The sequence below is a fragment of the Spinacia oleracea genome, chromosome 2, assembly GCF_020520425.1.
Source record: "Spinacia oleracea cultivar Varoflay chromosome 2, BTI_SOV_V1, whole genome shotgun sequence".
Classification (NCBI taxonomy): Eukaryota; Viridiplantae; Streptophyta; class Magnoliopsida; order Caryophyllales; family Amaranthaceae; genus Spinacia; species Spinacia oleracea.
Genome location: NC_079488.1, coordinates 11,569,385 through 11,591,755, shown reverse-complemented (window position 1 = coordinate 11,591,755; position 22,371 = coordinate 11,569,385). Strand labels below are relative to the sequence as shown.

At 34.5% G+C, this 22,371-nt stretch overlaps 1 protein-coding gene across 1 annotated transcript; it reads left to right on the top strand.

Moving 5' to 3' along the window:
• The first annotated feature begins 15,558 nt into the window (after positions 1–15,558).
• Positions 15,559–16,668, top strand: LOC130467225 (uncharacterized). Its single transcript, XM_056835665.1, has one exon. The coding sequence runs from the start codon at positions 15,559–15,561 to the stop codon at positions 16,666–16,668; it is 1,110 nt and encodes a 369-aa protein (XP_056691643.1).
• The last annotated feature ends 5,703 nt before the right edge of the window (positions 16,669–22,371 follow it).

The window sequence follows — 22,371 nt, the reverse complement described above, 5'->3', positions numbered from 1 at the left end:
TTTGTTGACAATAGAAGGTCAACTATTTGTAAGGGATGTCGACTCGGGTAAAAGGATGAAGTTTGGGTTGACCTACGACAGTTAAGGTCTAATAACAGGTCAGATCGGGTCGTGTCTATTTGTTTTGAGTTTGGATTAGATCTAATTCAAGTTGGGACCAAATTGAATTGATCTGCAATGGGCACCAATAATGTGGACTCTGCATCAAATGAGTCGAAACTTGTTTGTGGCACCGCCTTGAATACGTACACCCCATTCCTTAGCTCACCGAGGCCAATCGCCCCTTCCTTCCGAAGAATAGCAGGCAGGTGAAACTTTTTCCGGGGAACCTGTGGCTGGATTGAATCCTTCCCGATGGAAATGCTGCCTTACAGAGATTGACGTCCTCTCACACGGAGTCAAGTTGCTCCCTCATCGCCTGGTAGCTTTCGGTTTCAAATAAAAGCATAAAATCCAATTTCAGCGGAACTCTACTTTGCTGAGGCTAATTCGAGTCGGGTATCAAGTTCGGATTTCGGGTCAACTCGGTTCCGTTCTAAACGTGTGTTTTAACGGGTGAAATTAGGATGTTGTAGATTTTGGGTCGTGTAAATTTTTATTTCGCGTTATTTCAATTTGAATTTCTGTTAGATTTGTGGTAGTTATTGCCAAATCGTAGTTATTGCCAAATCATTCTATATCGTGTTACTATCGAATTGCAATGGTCATTCTATAATCAAATCAATGTTAGGTCATTTGCTCAATATGTTTATCTGAGTCGGGTTGGTTCAAATTGAGTTCTGATCGGGTATGGGTCGAGTTAGTCTTGAATTGCTTTGATTGAACCAAGTTGGTAAAGCTCGAGTAAGGTCACTAACTAGCTTCACGAGCCCGTCAGTTTTTGACACTTTAACTTGGTTGTTGTTGCCTTGGTGGTTGGTCTTTCCACTGAACTGGTTGATCAATGGATTATCCTGGTTGAGTTGACCATTGGATAAAAATGTTCAATGAAGACTTATTTAAATGGTTAGTTAACGGGTATATATAGTAGTTGGTTTTATTGGCAAAAATGATTAAAAACATTTGATAAATGGTGGTTCGATGTTAGCTTCTTAATTTATTATGTATAACCAATAAAGATATTGAGGCATTATATTATTGGAGGAATTTTTTAATAAAGGGTAGTAAATATGAGCAACTTTATACTTCCTCCGTCTTTTAATACTCGCAACGTTTGGACTTTTGCCACTATTCATATAATCTACTTTGATTATTCTTAGTGCTTTTTATATAAGATAAAACATAGTAATGTGGGATCTTGTTAGATTCGTCTCAATGTGTATTTTCAAAATATCAACTTTTTATAATTTTTGCATAAAGAGAATTTGAGATATAAATGATCAAAGTTGTGCATTGGCATGCGTGAAACTAACAAACGTTGCGAGTATTAAAAGACGGAGGAAGTACTAAATTAGTAATTTCATTTTAAAAGTTACAAACCTGTCTCACTAAAAGGTTATTTTTAGTAGCTTGTTCAAAATTATTTTTTAGGACTCGAACCACTCTTTTTATCCTGCGAACTAAATAATGTCTTTAATCAAACCTGCATAGAAAGAACGGGTACAGGAAAGGGGGCATATTGTTCATCGTTGTTTCTCCAGATAGCGGATAAATGGCTTTGTTACTGGAAATCGAGCATCCGACATAAATTCCTTTATACGGAGTATATTGTACATGCAATAATATATCAACAACCATTGGGATCTTGACCTAGTAGTTAAAATTAATGACTTGTGTAAGATAAGTCACAGATTTGAATCCTATATCATCTTTTGTAATTTATGGTGTCCTTAAGAGTCATTTGCGCCTTAAAAAAAATGCTAACAATGCAATATCTACTATTAACTATGCAATTGACACTTTTGATAATACTTGGTTGCCCTTTTCTATTTCAATATGAACACATTCCAAAAGACTTAAATTTTGACACCAATTCAAACGGACATAAACCACTACTTCAAGAGATTGTGTTGTATCATTGCCTTAACTTATATGTTCATTTATTCCCCAAGTGCATGCATGATGCATGCTAGCGAGCAACTTGAGCACATGAAGTGCTTTATAGCATAGCTTGTTTATGCAGCAAAAAAAAAGGTGTGTTTGTCTTTGATACATCTAACTTGTTTTGTTCTGACATTTGCTTCTCACATTGAGGTGGGGTGAAATTTGATCTTGCTAATTTTAAAAGAGTTGAAAACTATTAATTAGGAAACTCTGGCCTTGTTAACGGAAAATATTCTTAATTTGTCCTCCTATAAAAATATTCAAATTTTGTAACAAATTATCTAACAATTAATAAACTTTCATATCATGTGTTACATTACTCTCCTTCTATATATTAATTAATAATGAAGCATGGTCTGAAAGTTGAATAAATATTACTTCCTCCATTTCTATATAGTTGCAACATACACTTTTTCACATACTTTAAGAAAAATGAATCAAACTTCTCCATTTTGAGGGTATAAATGGAAAGTTTCATTATTTTATTTGGTCGATGAGAAATTGGGAGTTAGTAAAGAGAATAAAGTGAGGGTATAGATGTCATTGCATACAAAATAGTTTACCATTTATAGTGTGTTGTAAGTATTGTGATGTTTCCGTTTTAGGGAAGTGTTGCAACTATATAGATCGATGAGGTATTATATATATGTATGAGGTCGGATAAGAAAAAATGATATACAAATATGTAGTATAATTCTTTACCGAGTTTAACTAGTTATAGTATAGTTGCACACTTTTTTTTTTGGTGCGAATGAGCCACAAGGGCAATATAAATTACAAATGGGGGCGGGGGGATTCGAACCTGAGATCTATCGTACACAAGCCCTCGGTCTTAACCACTGGGCCAAGACATCATTGGTATAGTATAGCTGCACACTAATTCTATATACACGCATTTGCGTGCATCAATTAGTAAAATGTATTGGATATTCATAGAATAATGGAAAATTTGATAAGAATAATCTCAACTTTCAATCATTTTCTAAAAACAATCTCAAATTTGGATTATTTTAGAGTAATCCAAACTTTTGGGGTTACCTTCTCAAAATAATCCGAAATCTTTTTTCTTGTCATTACTAAACCATTTTGGGTCTATTATACATATGCAAATTGATAATTTAGATTGTTTTAAGAAAATATATCCAAAAGTTAAGATTATTACAAAATATTCCAAAGTTGAGATTATATTGAGGATATGAGTAAAAGTTGAGATTATTTATGTCAATTTTCCAGTTATAAGCATTGAGTCATTGACTTGCACAGTCGCACTAGACAAAATTATTCCAAGATATCTAACTAATTAACACGAATCTTCATCATTGATTCTTTGCAATTACGGACTACAAAATTAACGTACTACACTTACCTCGTACAATAAGTCAACCATAAGCAAGGACAAAACCGTCAAATCAACAGCTTATGTTGTTATAATGTTTACGATTACAACTTCTCTTTGGCAATATATAAGACAAATACAATGGCTGTCAAAAAAAAAAAAAAAACAAACACAATGTTGTCCTATTTCATAACTGACTCTACTCTTTCTTGTGTTGCGATAATAATAACATTAGAACAAACTAATAGAGGGTACTAAGGGTATACTCGTAATTGTATTTCTATACGATATCTATATATATATACTAAAAGAGAGGAACTCAATGTGGTGATGACAAATGTCACCACATGATTGGTCCTCTCTTTTAATATAAATTAATTAATAAGATAACATTTTTGTCATATTTAACTTACTTTATTTATTGTAACAATAATGAATATGGAAAAATCGCACAATCTATATTACTGTATATTTCCCATAATGTGCGATGATATTACTATTTACAAAACATGTATCATTTTGAAGATATTATATGAATAACTAATATGGAAAGTTGCTCAGTTATTATCTTCCAAATATTTGGAATATATTATTTGGAAGTTACATAGTATTTGTTTGTCCACAAAATTACTTTTGCAATTTGCAAATAATCATGATGTGGCTAAATTATTTGGAAGATATTTGATTATATTAAGGTTTTGTGCTGTTTGACTTATTTCAGACAAAATAAGTTTAGAAAGATTCAGTTAGGTTTAATTTAGATAATATAAGTTAAGAAAATTAAGTTTTTTCCAGACATTTTTTTCACACAAAAATAAGTTATTTCCCGGATAAAATAAGCTTAGATAAGTTAAGATAAGTTCGGTTAAATTCGGATAAGTTCAGATAAATTCAGATAACATAAGTTCAAACCAAATAAATCGAATAGAACATAGCTTAATAGAGAGGATTAATGTGGAGCTGACAACTTCCACTATTTGATTTCCCTCTCTTTTAATATAAATAATTAATACATCACATTTTTTACTAGGGTAATTTATAATTGTTCTTAAAATTATATTTATCGTGGCCATGTAAGCTCTTTCATAAGAGACTAACTTACATAATTAGAATTCATTAAACTAAATTTCGACCAAATATGTCAAAGAATATTTAAGTCATATATGTTGATATTTAATTTTAACATAATTAGAAACTCTAACAAAGCTATAAAAGATAATAAAAATGCAATACTCTGTAGATTACAAAATTAGAAATCATAACATGATAGAAAGTTTATAACTCATACAGTAATACTCCAAACATGTTAACTTTTCACATAATCTATATCTATATATTATACTGAAAGAGAGGAAATCAATGTAGTGATGACAAATGTTACTCATTGATTCGCCTCTCTTTATTAAACAAAAATAATTAAAATACTTAAATTAAGTAAAAAATATTATTGATTTTCATTATAAATCTTAAATATTATGTTGATAATAAACATATTAAAAATATTTCCCGGCTCTTTTCCCCTTCCTAATTAAACAAATCAATTATACGGAGGATATACTTCAGTTCAATACCTTATTACAAAGTATATTTTTAAAAGATATTGTTGCTAAACTAAAAAATATCTTTTATAATTTATGTATTAGTAAATTAGTAAACATGAAATGGTATTACTATGACATACAGATTATATGTCAACGCAACTGATCTGCTTCATATTATGTCCATGCAATTGTACATGCAAAACTAGATATTACGAAAACATTAATTTCTATTGATACAGTTATTTAAGTATGACATTTTTTAATGAATATTTGGTCGAATAAAGTGAGTGAGCATTATAATGTAACATATTTGATCTACTAATATATATCATGTTATATCATGTTATATGACTTTATAATGGTTATATTTTATAATTAAGGGTTTATATTGTACGTAGTAGTATCGTAAATTATAACAAAATTATTATTAATATGTTTGTAACGACAAAAATAAGTTTTCTATGTTAATGTAAAGGATTGTAATATCACTTATATATAAAATTTCGTATAAAGTTAATATTTTGATATATAAACCATGCATCACATGCACTTGATATGGGCGAGTCCGGACTTAATTTATTCTAACGAAGAAAATAAAGATAAATTATTGACTAATATTAACTAATAAATGGAGATTTAGCGTTAGTGAACAGATATGAGGATAACATGTACCAGGCCACCTTGGTGATGGGGCGAGTTTAAATTATTGGATTGAGAACCCTCACCCTCACCCAATTCTAATTATGTATGTCAGATATTTTCATCAATATTATAGCGAATAAAAATAATTTTAATAATAAACTTATGTCAATATATTCAAAAGATAGATGAAAGACAAAGTGACTTATTTAACGAATATAGGGACGAAAGATTGTCAATGGGGCAAGTTTTTTTTTTGGGAGATAAGCCCGCGCATCCGCACTTGGTGGGAAGGGTGGAGGAAATTTGGTGTGACGGGGTTAAAAAGTTGTACTCGCCGCGGGTGACGGGAAGAGGATGCATGAATTTTTATTAGCCCCGCCCGCTTCTCTTATCCTTCAACTAATTTATTGTGAATCTTTTAAAAAAAAATACTAACCTACATATTATAATGTGTTGTTTATTTACTCAATTACTCTAACCAGACAACCAAATTGTAGAAGTCTCTAGAATAGAGTTTTAAAATACAAAGTTCTCTTACCTAAACAAAAAATGTTGATTTTAGGGGTGGGTTTGAGGCCGGTGTAGATACACGGGAGGGTGATTGAACGGGGATGAATTTTATTGTTTACCCTTCAGGAAAGGGATTGGGTGGGGTGGCCCGATTGGTACTATTGTTCCTATCGTGGGTGGCAAGGAGGGGGATAAGATCTTAGGTGGTTACGAGTGTGGAGGCCCCTCCCCGCCTCAAAGTCATCTATATCTGAATAAAGTAAATGGTGGGGGTATGTGTTTAGTGATCGGATAATGAGGTAGTTAATAAGGATGAATTTTATTTCGTATCTCATAATTAATACGAGCAGGAATGGGATTGAATTTGGTACTATACCTACAGTTGGTGGAGGGGATAAAATTTTTACCCTTGTACGGTTGTGGAGGCTTCACCCGCTTCAAAGTCATTTATAGTTGAATAAAATAGATGGACGGTGGGAGTGTTAGAGGAGTATGACTACCGAAGTATAGGGAGAATGAGAATAATTTTTTATTTGACACAGATGATGAGAGGGGACGAATTAAAACAAACATATCTTTGTACCCTTATTTTTAATTATTTTTTTAATAAGTAAGACATTGTACGAATGGGGCAACAACATATTTTATTATATTTTATTCATCATTAATTTTTAAATAGAAAAATATTTATAAGCTCTGTTTTTTATTATAGATTGTCTGCAACTGCAACTTAGATTTCATGCAAATTTAATATTAGGATTATAAACCGTGCATCGCACGAGCATTATACTAGTTATTATATAAATGAGTCTCAGACACCTGTATTAAGGTAAGTCGTATCATTATATTCACACGGTATCAGAGCGTAGGTTTTCTTTAAATCCAAAAATCCAAAAATCTGATTTTATTAAATATTTATATTGCAATTTGCAATTACAAATTCACGTCATTGTTTTCGTAAATCCTTGGAATTAATATTCGCAATATTGTTTTCGTAAATCCTTGGAATTTGCAATATTGTTTTCGTAAATATTGCAATTACAAATTCACGTCATTGTTTTCTTAAATCCTTGGAACTTGCAATATTGTTTTCGTAAAATTTCTATGCGGTGTTGGGAGAAAACTTTATTGACCCACTGGGTAGTCTACCCAGCTGACATGGCAGTTGACATGGCATGGGTTTGCAGGGAGAGATTAACAAATAAAAAAGAAAAAAACAGTCAGCACCTAGAAAAAAGAAATGGAGTATTAATTGCTTGGTTAGTACGAAGTGAGTAATTAATACTTTCTCTCATTGTTTTTATCACCCTCTCTGATTGAATTCTTCTTCAAACTCTATTTTTAACCATTGTATAATAGTCCTTGGTTTTGCTCTGTTTCGCTGAAAACCTCCCCTCTTGCCTTTTTGGTGACGGATTTTTTGGCTTCTTCTTATGATTCTTAACCGTTAATGTGGTGGTTTCGGCGGTGGTATTAGTGGCGGGTGGTTTCAGTGGTGGTAGGCGGTTTCGGCGGTGGTAGTAGTTGCGGTTCTTCTTATGATGCTTAACGGTTAATTGGGTGTTTCTACTACTAAACATCTGGGTTTTTTATAATTTTATTCAAGTTGATTAATTTGTTTGGACAAAAGTAAAAGGAAAATTGTCAATTTTTTTCTTTTCTAGATCTTATAATTCTTTGATATTTTATAGATCAATCTATTCTTCCTTAATCTTGAAGGGTATGCTGTTTGATATTTTGATTGGAATATTTTGATTTTTGAGAATTTTCTTTTTTCATGTTCTTTTAAAAGATGTTGATCTGCTCCCTAATTTTTTAGGCTCTATACACATGGTGAGGAGAGAAAAAGAGGGGAGGAAGATGAAGACTAATAAGTATTCTGGTGAAGAAGGGAAGATCATTGATTAATAAAATTATCTTTGTTGGGATATATTTATAAAACTTGTCGTGAAGCGTCAATCAATGGCCCTTAGAGTCTTAGAAATGGACAATGGCTCTGTTAAATAAAGCAATGTTGCAATAAAAAAAACGGATTTTTCATGAAATACCCCTCAATTTTCACGAAATTCACCAAATGCCCCTCAACTTTCAGAAATTCACCAAATGCCCCTCACCTTTAATATAATACCCAAACTATCCTTACTAATGACACGCCGTTAGTCCGCCGTTAGCCTACTTTTCTAATTCACCAAATGCCCCTACAATGTAACTTATTTCACCAAATACCCCTATTTTAAAATATAATTCACCAAATGCCCAAATGTAAAAATTACATTTTTAAAGCCCAACGGCTAGTTTTTGGGCATGTGTATGTCGGCCGAAAAGAAGGAACAGTCCTTGTCGGCTGGTGTTATGGGGGAGGAAATTGATGAAGCAGGTTCTCCGTGCTAATTTATTGGTGGCGTTTCTGTGATTTCTCCGGCTAACAATTGTCCATTGGTTGGGGTTGGGGTTTGGTTGGGGTTGGGTTCTCTCTCTCCATTTTTTTAAAGACAAGTGAGAGTCTTTTTATTATTAGATGTGAATACAACATTAGTTTACACCATAACTGAGCTTAATCATAGTTTGGGGAAGTTGATGTCAAAAATCCGTAGCTCTAGCGACAACCACATGTCCATAATAGGACTAGACATCGAAAGACACTACTGTCAAGATGACACCAAACACCAACTTGCTGAAAAAGTTGCCATAGTGAAGCTGTTTTTCTTCGACAATTGCTTGATTATCCAGTTGTTGCGGATTAATAAACCTATTTGTTCACTGGCTTAGTTCTTCCAAAGACAAGAGCTTACCTTTGTTGCTGTTAAAATGAACAACTGTCTTAAAGCGTTGAACAGAGATTATGGGATTCAATGCAGGAATGCTTTTGATTTGCGTGAATTGGTTGTAACTGTTAAACAGGATAAAAAACAGACCAATGAAAAGTTCAAAATATTTGGATTGCAATATTTGACGAATCTATTTACACCGGGTAAAGAATTGTTTTTGTACGTGCTTAAAGGTCCTGCAGCACCTCTAGGAAGTTGGGGTGCTACTATGTTGTCTTTACAACAAATTGAAGCTGCTACTCGTGATGCTTACTTGTGTTGCCTTGTTGCGTATTTCTCTTGTTAAATACTCCATATTTGGGAACTAAACTGCTTCCTCGTGAAATTGTAATCAATCTAGCATTTCTGCTACTAATATTTTCAGATGTGTCAGAAATAAAGTGTACTAAAAATATCAGCAACAGATTAAGCATATTCAACACACAAAAAAACATCATTTATCAAACTAGATTAAGCATATTCACCATTCAAAAACATCATAATGATCATATTCACCATTCAAAAATAACTTCATATAGTGACAGATATACTGAAACAATATGTAGTATTGATCAAAAACATCATATTTAAGCATATTCGCCATTGTTGCTTGGATCACACTTGTAGTATACCCTTTGTGGAATGAGTGTTGTATCGGAGCTACGAATGACAAATTTTCTCCCACGATAACAGATTTTATTTGGGACTCTAACATATGTGGACTCATTATGTGTGGATGATGATTTTGAATGATAACTCATGACACAAAATGAGATGAAACTACAACAAAATAATTTGGTGACTAAATAAACACTCAGAACAGGGTTATTTATACTAAAACAATAAGCTACGGCTATTTTTCAATCCCAAAAACTAGCCGTTGGGCTTTAAAAAGGTAATTTTTACATTTGGGCATTTGGTGAATTATATTTTAAAATAGGGGTATTTGGTGAAATAAGTTACATTGTAGGGGCATTTGGTGAATTAGAAAAGTAGGCTAACGGCAGACTAACGGCGGACTAACGGCGCGTCATTAGTAAGGGTAGTTTGGGTATTATATTAAAGGTGAGGGGCATTTGGTGAATTTCTGAAAATTGAGGGGCATTTGGTGAATTTCGTGAAAATTGAGGGGTATTTCATGAAAAATCCGTAAAAAAAAATGTAGTTCTGCTCCATTATTTTTTTTATTTTTTTTTTTTTGACGGGAGCTCCATTAATTTACTTGGGGATGTAGATAAAAGTTTATTTGTCCATTATGAATGAGAGTTTAGTATAGTTCTGCCTCCATCATCAATTTTTTTTTATTTGATTACTTTAAATTTTGATTCATAACTTAATCCTTAAATCAATTCAAAACGCATACTTAAATAACTGTATCAATAGAAATTTTTTAGAAATTTTTTAGAAATTTTAATAATATCAATAGAAATTTTTTAACCAGAACTTCGAAAGGAGTCTAACATACGGAGTATAAATTATATATAAATTAAATAACTGTGCTTAACTTCTTATTTTTCTTACAAATACGCATTATATGTCTATATATATATATATATATATATATATATATATATATATATATATATATATATATAATGTCTATATATATATATATATATATATATATATATATATATATATATATATATATATATATATATATATATATATATATATATCAAACTATGCATCCGTTTAAATGTACAAAGTACTTTGTAAATATGTTAGATAATTTTAAGGTTATACAGACAATCATTGTCAAATCTGTTACTGTCAAAACAAATAATGTTAAGATCATCATGAAACGAAGGCAGTGTAAATTATCATGTTCGATTTTTTATTTTTTATAAGGTAAGAAAAATAATCTCAGGAGACCCTCCGCACGAGGGAAACTCCTAAGAAATTGTTATGAACAATAGCCCATAATTATCTTACCTGGTTTTACATGCCAATAATACGATCAACTTCATTTACAATAATTTTTAAACTCCCTCCCATATTCTTTTTTGGTTCATCTCATAAAGATTGTCTTATAAAGTGAAGAAGACAAAGATAACCATTTCCTTGTAAAATTTTGGCCAACCCCTTAATAAAAACATATTTTACTATGGAGTAAACAATAAATTAAGGACAGAGGAAGTATGATATACATGAATGTGAATGAGTTGATACACTCGTAAACAGTTCTTGAAAAAATCTAGCTAAAAGTCAATTAAAGCTCATTCATTAATAAGTAAACTAGTACGATCAAAAATTTCAAACTCGTCTAATAAATTATAAAAGGATACCCATAAGACATGGGTAAATAATTTCAAATGACAATATATAACTCAAACTAGTTGTATACTATGTAGCCATTACTACTATATTTGAAATACATTTTATATCAAAATATAGAATTTTTAATTCTATTCTTTCAATTTTAATATGAATTTTTAATTTTATCCTTTCAAAATTATTAGGATTTTCTTATTTTGTCCTTTCAAATTTACATGCCAATAATTGTACGTAGCTACTCATTTACAATTTATATTATATGACATACCGGGATATGAATAAGTCGATACACTCGTGAACAAGTTAAAATTCCGTCAAATAGAAAGTCGGTTGGGTTACGAACTTGCTTAACTCGAACAACCTAATATATGGCTTAGCTCAATGAATTTTGTAATGATATGTACTAAAGGAAATGTCAATTTCAATTTAATTACACGTACTTATCTTATGCGATTTGAATTTATTATATATCAACTCACCTTAATTTTACTTATATGGACAAGGGTTAAAAAGTGTAGATAAATGTTGATTAAGTGTACTCTAGTTTAGGGTTTAGGGTTAGGGTTTAGGGTTAGGGTTAGGGTTTAGGGTTAGTGTTAGGGTTAGGGCTTAGGGTTTAGTGTTCATATGATCATTAAAAAATGCTATTTCAATAATTTTATATTTAGAAACGGAGGTAACAGTACTTTAACTTCATATATGATTTATTATAATTATAAACATTTTAAAATGGTATTTCTAGATTTTTAGTAAGTTTGTACAACGAATCTTACTATTCTACCATCTAATTTTATAAACCGCCCAGTCGGTTTAAAGTAGAATAGAAATTCTGACAAATCTATCTATTACTATATACTAAAAGAGACACCAGGAATGACATGTGTCAATTCCTGGTGCGATTTTTTTCCGCCAAAAATCACTTTCCCAAAAAATGTATCTATTTTATTTTATTTTTATTATCTACCTTTTTATAAACTACTTATGTATATATGGAATCAAAATTAGTTTTAAAATTATGGAAATAATAGATAAGACGTTATAATATAATAGTTTAGGGTTAGGGTTAGGGTTTAGGGTTTTAGGGTTTAGTGTTCATATGGTCATTAAAAATTGATATTTCTGTAATTCTATATTTAGAAACGGAGGTAGAAGTACTTTAACTTCAAAATATGATTTATTGTAATTATAAACATTTAAAAATGGTATTTCTAGATTTTTAGCAAGTGTGTACATAGAATCTTACGATTCTACCATCTAATTTTAAACCGCCCTATCGGTTTAAAATAGAATAGAAATTCTGTCAACTTGCATATAAATTAGACCTGTCAAATGGGTTAGATGGGTTGGGTTCGAGTAGGGTAAATTCGAGTTCGACTTGAAAAACAGGTTAGGTGTACATCTATTCGGGTAAATACGTGTTGAACGTATAAGTGTTTCATGTCGAGTTTTTTTTTTTTTTTTTTTATTTGAGGGAATTTCATGTTGAGTTAGGGTTCAAATATGATGCGGTGACCCTCTTTTTCCTTAACCAATCGAGCGACCCTAACCTGACCCATTAAGACCCACATTTTTACGGTTTCATAAGTGGATGGAAAATTGTGCCCTAAACCCAAAATAATGGGTCGCATTCGAGTTGGGTAAGAGTCTTGTTGATTTTTACAAGTCTACATAAGGTCATATGATCTAGATCACAATGTTAAATGCAACCATACATTTTTTGACTAATTTTTAACTTTACACCCAAAACCCCCGGAAAAGAACCTTATACCCTCGTACCTCACAAAGAGTAATGTAATTTTAAATAGCATTTCTTACTCTCCAAACACGACTTTCTTAAAATATCATATATTTGTTTGTATACTTTTTTTAAAAAAAACTCGAGAACATGATATTATGTCAAAAAAATAATTTCCTATTATCTTATGAGAATTATTGTTACCTATTATTATTTGAATATAAGGGTAACAATCACATGTATGCATTGGATTGATAGTGTTTTTTTAAAATTCAACGTATGCTATAAATAAGAGATTGGAATAATAATGGAAAACGGACGTATTCATTGAATATTTATGGGAAAAAAATCTTTTAATCATTAAGGTAATTTTATTAAAGAAATAATAATAATAATAATAAATATTAATATTAATATTGTAATTATTATAAATAATAAATATTTTAAAAATGAAATTTGAAAAGATAAATACTCCGTATGATGGAGTGTGCTATAGTTACCACTGATAAATATGATGGAGTATGTACATTGACTAATTGATTTGGCTATCAAAGTGTTTTTCTTTACCGTGATTGGTGTTTAAGTCCAATTAGAAAATATTCATAAGCATGCGTTCCTTTTTTCTATTTGTAGTATCAGTAAGATCCACAGCTTAATTACCTGTAGGCTGTAGGCTGTAGCTGTACATACATACTCATAAAATAATTTCAGATCTGTAAAACACATGTTGCAAAACAAAATCCCCTCTCTCAAGAAGAGATAGATCTGGTTCAAAGGAGCAACAAGAAGGTTAAAAGGAAGACAACTGGTCAACAGGAAAGAGAAGATGAGACTGATACAATGGAAACAGATTCATATGTGGCTGAAACACCAATTGGAGGCAACAACGGAGAGCAGCAACCCAGACCATACGCACGCATCGCTGCGCAAGGAATCCAGGGCCAATACCAGGCTTTGGATATGGAAGATGATGGACTGGTCTCAGAAGATGATTCAGCTAGTAGAAGAGGAAATGCAGACCGACGCTAATTGCCCTACCATTTTGCTCACAAATTAAAGGAGGAAAAACGACGCCTCAGGGTGCCATGGAAGCACTCCTTGATAATAAAATTGTTTGATAAAAGGTTAAGCTATGCCGTGCTAATCCCAAGACTGCGATTAATGTGGAGCTTAAAGGGAGACATAGCCCTTACGGATGTTGGATGTGCATACTATGTAGTACGGTTTACTTCGATGGGTGACTATGATTTTGTCATGACTCAAGGACCATGGATGATAGGTGACAGCTATCTGACGATTAGAAAATGGGTACCTAATTTTATACCAGATGAAGAACCAATAAAGAAGCTGACGGCATAGAGTCAATGGATCGAGGTCACTATATCAGGTTTTGTATTGAGGTTGACGTTACGGAACCCTTGTTATCTAAGTTCAGGCTAAATGGTCGAGTATGGCGAATTCAATATGAAGGACTTCGCCTAATTTGCTTCAAATGTGACCACCTAGGTCATAAGGATTCAGACTGCCCCAAGTTCATACAGAATGAAGTGGAAAGGGGAAAAGAAGGTGGAGAGATTGTTCAGAGAAACTTGGAGACCACAAGACGGATAGAACAAAAACCAGAAGAGAGAGACAGTTACGGGACTTGGATGTTGGTTCAGAGAAGTACCAGGAAGGTCCAGAATAGGGCTAAAGGTAACCCAACCAAACAAACGGAGGCTCGAACCACTGAACAAAGTGGACTTCCAAATAGGAACCATTCAGCAAACCAAAAGGCCCATAGGGAAGATGGAAGTAATTACAGGAAGAAGAATCACGAAGAAGTCAACCAGGGGTCGAGATTTCCGGCACTAAATATGGTCAATGAAGAAAATATTGTTGAGGAGAATAATATGGAAGTGGATGGTACAATTATCTTGGATAAAAATAAAACCAGGGATAGTTCTTTCCTAAATTCAAGCCCATTAGAAGAAGTAAATCTCCAGGATGAGAATATTTCTTTGGAGAAAGAATTTAATCATGGGAAGATAGTCTTACCTAAGGACACAAATATGGAAATTATTCCCACGGTGGATTTGGCAGTCAACCCGGTTACCGCAGATAGAGTGGAAAGATCTTTTGATAATAGGCAACAGGAGATTTACTGTGATGCAAACTCTAACACTATTGGTCAGATGGAAACTAGAATACCCTTGAAGGAGAACAGAATCCCCAATTCGAATATTATCTCTTCTATTGATTTATCAAGAGAGGAGAAAGTATCCTTGTTACAATCAACTTTCAGCCGAATAAGGAGGGAAGGAAAAGAAAACCTTTCTCAAAACCCTAATTCGAGCTTGAGAGAATCCACTCTGTTGACAGATCCTCCTGATAGAGTGTACCAACCAAGTCAAGAACAAGATGGAATCATGGCCGACGCCGATTACGCTGGAAATACAATCCCCACCGGCATACTTGACGTTCATAGACTACAACACAGAGGGACCTACGATGGTCAAGATGCACCCATTAGTGCACAAAGTGGAACTCCAAATCGATTCATACCTCCCACCTCGTCACAACCCACCGGACTTGATGGCCACGATCACACTCCCAATGGAGTTAGTTCACCCAATGCGCGATCTTCGGACAGCGTTTCTGGATATGCTTCCTAGAATTCCTTTGAATATGGTAGACAGGTACCCAACTTTCACTATGTTTAATATGTCAGTTAAAATTATGATCTGGAATGTGCAAGGAGCTGGAAGTCAAGCATTCTTGACAATGATACGGGAGCTAGTTCGAATCAATAAACCGACTATCTTAGCACTCGTGGAAACTCATATTAGTGGTGAAACGACGCAAAAGGTGTGTGACCGGATTGGTTTTTCGGGGCAATTCCGAGTCGATGCACAGGGATTTAGGGGTGGTATTTGGGTTTTTTGGAGAGAAGATCTTGTTAAAGTCAGGGTCTTAGACTCACACACGCAACATGTGACTGTGGAAATAACGAAGGTGGGGGAAGCTCCATGGATTTTCTCAGCAATATATGCCAGTCCTGACTCATCAATTAGACGAGAGTTATGGGAGGCACTGACAATTGCTCGAAATAACTTTAGAGGACCCTGGTTGTTAGGAGGTGATTTCAATGACACCACCTCGATGGAAGAAAGGGTGGGCGTTGGTGGAGCAGAAATGCAGCGTCGATGCAGAAACTTTGCTAACTGGATTGAGTCGAACAATTTAATTGACTTAAATTTTGCTCGCCCAAAGTTTACGTGGGCAAGAGGAGAGACTGAGAACACTTACAAGGCAGCTAGACTTGACAGGTTTATGTGCAATGATGAATGGCGCCTTCGATTTGATCAAGGGGCTGTTAGACACTTACCCAAGAGCAATTCCGACCATTGCCCAATAATAGTAAGTTCGACTGGCTTTGCGCCAATTCCAGCTTCTATCAAACCATTCAGGTTCCAGGCAGCATGGATGAACCACGCTAAATTCGATAAGTTTGTAGAAACTAATTGGGACAAGTCAGCCCCCATCGTACCTTTCCAAAGCAAGTTTGCAGAAAGACTTAGTAAGTGGAACCGTGAGGAATTCCACAACGTTTTCAGAAAAAAATCGGAATTATGGGCAAGGATCGAGGGGGTCCAAAAACGCCAAGCTGTTAAATGGGAACGTAAATGGGTTAAACTCGAAGCTAAGCTACGAAAAGAGTTAGATGAAGTACTCCATGAAGAGGAAATGATGTGGTTCCAAAAGTCGAGACTGGAGGCGATTAAGGATGGAGACTGAAACACAAGGTTCTTCCACCTTGCAACTGTGGTTAGGAGGCATAGAAATAAGATTGACATGCTTCAAACTTCTGCGGGAGAGTGGATAACAGATCCAGATGCAATAAAGAACATGGTTGTAAGTTATTGGCATGCACTGTTTTCAGAGGAACAACCTGACTACAATGTGGGAAACTACACAATGGGTGCTTACCAGAACATGTCAGCAAGAGAACTGGAAGACCTAAACCGCAAATACACAAGTTGTGAAGTAGTAAGGGCCATTAAAGAAATGCAGGCTTTCAAGGCACCAGGCCCAGATGGGTTTCAACCCCTTTTTTATCAACGTTACTGGGATATTGTCCAACACAATGTCAACAAAATCGTTCTTGATGTTGTAAATGGAAAAGATTTCCCGGAGGATTTCAATCGAGCTTTCTTGGTGCTGATTCCGAAGGTGGATACTCCGGAAGTGGTCTCACAATTTCGGCCTATAGGATTATGCAACATCGTGTATAAGGCAGCTACTAAGGTGATCGTGAACAGACTCAAACCAATCCTCCCCTCACTGATATCACCAACACAATGTAGCTTTGTCCCTTGTAGGCAGATAACGGATAATGTGATCATAGTCCAGGAAATGCTCCATACCATGAGGAAAAAACAAGGAACAATTGGTTACATGGAAATCAAGATTGACTTCGAAAAGGCATACGATAGACTAAGGTGGAGTTTTATACGCAATTCTTTAATTGAATTAAAACTCCCCCAAGGTATGATCGAAGTCATAATGAAGTGCGTGAGTTCGACGAGCTTACAGATATTGTGGAATGGGGAACCGACGGATAGTTTTACACCCACACGAGGAATCAGACAAGGCGATCCCCTCTCTCCGTATTTATATGTAATTTGTATGGAACGCTTGACTCACCTTATCAATAAAGCAATCCATCTAGGGGCATGGAAACCCGTTAAAGCAAGTAGAAACGGGCCACCACTTTCGAGTCTTGCTTTCGCAGATGATCTGATTATCTTTGGTGAAGCGACTAGTGACCAGGCGAAGGTGATTATGGCGTGTTTGGATCAATTTTGTGACATGTCTGTGTTAGGTTATGATACATATGACAATTCATAAATCATGCGGAAAAACCATAAACCCAGGAAAACATATTATTTACACATAATCATTTAGCATAGATTAGATGCATACTCTTTGTTGCGTGCCTTCCCTAGCTGCGCCCGAACCGAACAAGAACAAGTCTTTAGGACTCCAAGTGTCGTCCCTCCGTAGATAGTCCACAGCACGTCCGGATTCGCCTTAAGATTGACCAACTAGAATCGCCCTTAAGGTACTATTATTTTCGGCACTTTATAGGCAAATGTGTGACTGAATTTTTCTCTCAAAAACTCACTTTGAATACTTTGAAACTTGTGTTATAAATTGTGAGCCCTAGCCTCATATTTATAGCGGTATGGAAAGGGAATCGAAATCCTATTCAGATACAAATTAATTAAACCTAGAATCCTACAAGAACTCTAACTTAATTAATTTATCAAATAGAATTAGGAATTTAATCATTAATCGAACTCTGCATGTTTTAGGAAACGTGCACGAACACAAACACTTGCACACACACGCAAGGCAGCCACGATGGCCCCATGCGTGCGCGCGAGCAGCAGCCCACTCAGCGCCCGCGCGCGCTGCGCGTGTTGTGCGCGCTGTGCGCGCTGCGCGCAGCCTGCTGGGCCTGGCCTTGCGCTGGGCCTGGCGTGGCTGTTTGTGCGGCGCGCTTGGCTTGCTGGGCGATGGCCTGGCTTCGTGCTGGGCCTCGTCCGGCAGGCCTCGTCCGATGCTTATTCGTACGATGCGCTTCCGATTAAATTTTCCGATTCCGGAATTCATTTCCGATACGAACAATATTTAATATTTCTGATTCCGGAATTAATTTCCGTTTCGAACAAATATTTAATATTTCCGTTTCCGGAATTATTTTCCGATTCCGGTAATATTTCCGATTCTGACAATATTTCCGTTTCCGGCAATATTTCCGATTCTGGCAATATTTCCATTTCCGATAATATTTTCCGACACGTACCATGTTTCCGTTTCCGGCAACATCTACGACTTGGATAATATTTATATTTCCGATACGATCCATATTTCCGTTTCCGGCAATATCATCGTTTCCGGAGTATTCATTCCTTGCCTGTGACGATCTTAGCTCCCACTGAAACCAAGATCCGTCGGTTCCGAATATTCATAGATGGAGTATTTAATGCTATTAAATACTTGATCCGTTTACGTACTATTTGTGTGACCCTACGGGTTCTGTCAAGAGTAAGCTGTGGATTAATATCATTAATTCCACTTGAACTGAAGCGGCCTCTAGCTAGGCATTCAGCTCACTTGATCTCACTGAATTATTAACTTGTTAATTAATACTGAACCGCATTTATTAGACTTAACATAGAATGCATACTTGGACCAAGGGCATTATTTCCTTCAGTCTCCCACTTGTCCTTAGGGACAAGTGTGCATTTCCTAATTCCTTTGTCGCTCGATGCTTGCTCTTGAACATAAGGTAAGAGTTGTCATCCTTATTATGTCCAGAGGTGTTTCTCGGTTTCAGAGTTCAACTGATCAAATAAACAGATAATCATAGCCTATGATTCATCCGAGCACGGCCATGCATTTCACAGTTTCTAGCTCTCCGAGTGGCCTTGTACAACTTTTAAGCATCTCATCCCGATTTATGGGAGGACAATCCCAATCTTGCGATCTTGAGATTAGACTTCGTTTGATAGGTGATTACCTGAGCGTTGCCTTTATAGCCTCCTTTTACGGTGCGACGGTTGGTCAACGTCAAAGCAACCAGTTCTCAAACAAGTAATCTTCAAATCACTCAGGTATTGAGGATTTAGTGTCTAATAATTTAATGAAATTTACTTATGACAGACTTTCATCTCTTACAGTAAAGTTTCATAGGTCTCGTCCGATACTAGTCTTCCCAAAGTAAGTATCTATGCAAATGATTATGACATTGCCATGTCCACATAGTTCAAGAAACAGAACTACTAGTCATCTTGCATTCTAATCGTCTAACGTTTTCTATGCGTCCAATTTTATAGAAAACTCCGATTAGGGACCATTTTCAACCTTTGACATTCAAGTTCACTTGATAGACATTTCTTAGTCACAGGACTGGTCCTGACCGTCTATCTTGAATATATCGTCAAATTTGAAGGGACTCATCATTTAATACTAAACCAAGATTAAATGGAATATGAAAATACATTTCATATATGATAAATGTTCAACCCCAATGTTTTATAACCATGGGCCTCAAACCCATCTTCTAAAACAATTCATGGAATTCAAAGCTATGCTTGATTTCCAGTGCTACAACGTGAGTGTTGCTTCTCACTTGTTGCATAGGTTTAGTTATCATGCTTTGCCAATCTTAATATCCTTTTCATCGAATGTTCTTCGAGATATGATGATAAGATCTTTTCGAGTTTGTTTATTATGTGATCTAGTCTTTCTTACTTCGATGGTGGTTTTACTCATTTTGCAATGAAGAACCATCAAGTTAGCAGACGTTTTTCTTGCTTCAAGAGTGGTTCTACGCATTTTTCAATGAAGAACCATCAAGCCAGCAGATAAGTGATCTACCCAAGTTCAGTGAAGAACTTTAAACACCCCTGTTTTATTGCTTCTTAGGCAATAATTACTTTTACTTCAACTGTATAGGTTGCTAGTGATGCTTTGTTTGGATTTACCTATCCAGGCAGTTCATAGATATGTGGAAGATTCTCCAACTATATCTTAGAACATAGAAATTATTATTTTAATTTCCCACGCAACAACTCATGGTCTCCAACCCATGTTGCCATTTTCAAAACACGATGCTCTATAGCTCGTCTTTATCAATGGTTAACTCCAAAGGGTCTTGCTTGATCCTTTGCCAGTGTTTATGCGTGTAGCATCAATATTTAGCATATCTTTATTTCCTTGAATCAAGAACTATTCCTATGTACCTTTTCAAGTACCATAAGTATTCTTGATCTCAATCTAGTTGATCTTTACTTAGATCAATAGAGATTGGTATATGTTCGTCATGGCTAAAGTCACACGATACATTTTTGGCGATCCTCATATTATATCATACATGATAAATTCTTGCACTATCAAAAGCTTCAAAACAATGTAATGCCTCACTATCAAAAGTCAAAACAAGATAAAAAAAATATCAATGCCCACGAGTCTGTGAAGGTCCATTCGTATTCTGATTTTCAATTTCAAAGAAAGGGGAACTTACATTATCATTTATCATTATCCATGAATGCAATTGCCAAATTGAAGAAAAATATACGAAAATAGTGTTTTGATACATACCTGATTCTTGACTACGATAAGAAACTTGATTCACCGAGTCGCCTTTTCAGTTCGCCATTGTTGCTGAAGGTCTATCAAAGAAGAAGAAGATTGCCTTTGTTCACCTATCTCAATTGGCTTTACGCAAAAAAAAAAAAAAAACGGAGTAAAATAAAAAGTAGAAATTATATATTCAAAGATTATGTAAACATGGAGGCAATGAATCGTCACAATTTGAGTTTGTATTGATACAAATTATGTATCGGTAATGCAACATCTCTTTTTTTGTACATTATTAGCTGAATTTATTGATTATAAATTTAATAAATGCTTTTACACTCCTAGTCTATTGGATTGTCCATCTACTCTTTCTATGTCCACATGGATTGTCCATCTACTCTTGGTAGACAACCCGGTGGGTTGCTCAATCATTCTCCGCGGTGTTGGTGTTTTTACCGAATTAATCCTTGGAATTTGCAATATTGTTTTCGTAAAATTTCTATGCGGTGTTGGTGTTTTTACCGAATTAATCCTTGGAATTAATAACACCAACACCGCATAGAAATTTTGTTAGCAGTTTTTACCGAATAGCCATAAAAACAATATAAATTATTATAAATGAGTAGGAGGTATTTACATCTATAACCTATTGATATAGAGTATATGATAATAGACCCTCAATGCTAATCAGTTAATCACTAGGTTAAGACATATTTTCTCCATTTCAAAAAATTATAATATTTTGACTTTTATCACTATTTATTTCCTAATTTTGACCATAAATTTTTACTAATTTATCAAAAATAAATGTTATAAGTAAAATGTTGGTGGATTGATTTCATTGTATATTTTCAAACTATTAAATTATAAGATTAAAAAAAGAAAGTATGATTAGAGATATTTAAGGTCAAAGTTGTGTCTTGACATACATGCTAATCAAAATATTGTAATTTTTTTTGAAATAGGAAAAGTAATAGATAATTTTATTGTAGTTTTGTGGTACTTAGTTCCCCAAGTATCCAGACTTGGTCTAGAGTCCAGTTCCCACCCAGTCAAGATACTTGGGGTTTCCTTCACTTTGCTCCCCTACTCCTAAGTTTGCCCGCAAACACCTAGACCCAAAAAGAATGTAAGAATTGAGGGCGGAGAGGTCAATATCTAATATGTATTTCAATATACATATCACCCAACTAAACGACAAAATAGAGATAAGACAAAAATTAAAGCAAGTGCCATTTTTCAAAGAACGGATGCCATTTTTCAAAAACCGATGCCATTTTTCAAAAACGGATACCATTTTCAAACTAAATAAGGTATGCAAAGGTATATCCATTTATGGCATATAGGACA

What these genes read in the sequence shown, in the direction of transcription:
- LOC130467225 (XM_056835665.1), top strand. Translation starts at nt 15,559, where the DNA reads ATGGTAGACAGGTACCCAACTTTCACTATGTTTAATATGTCAGTTAAA.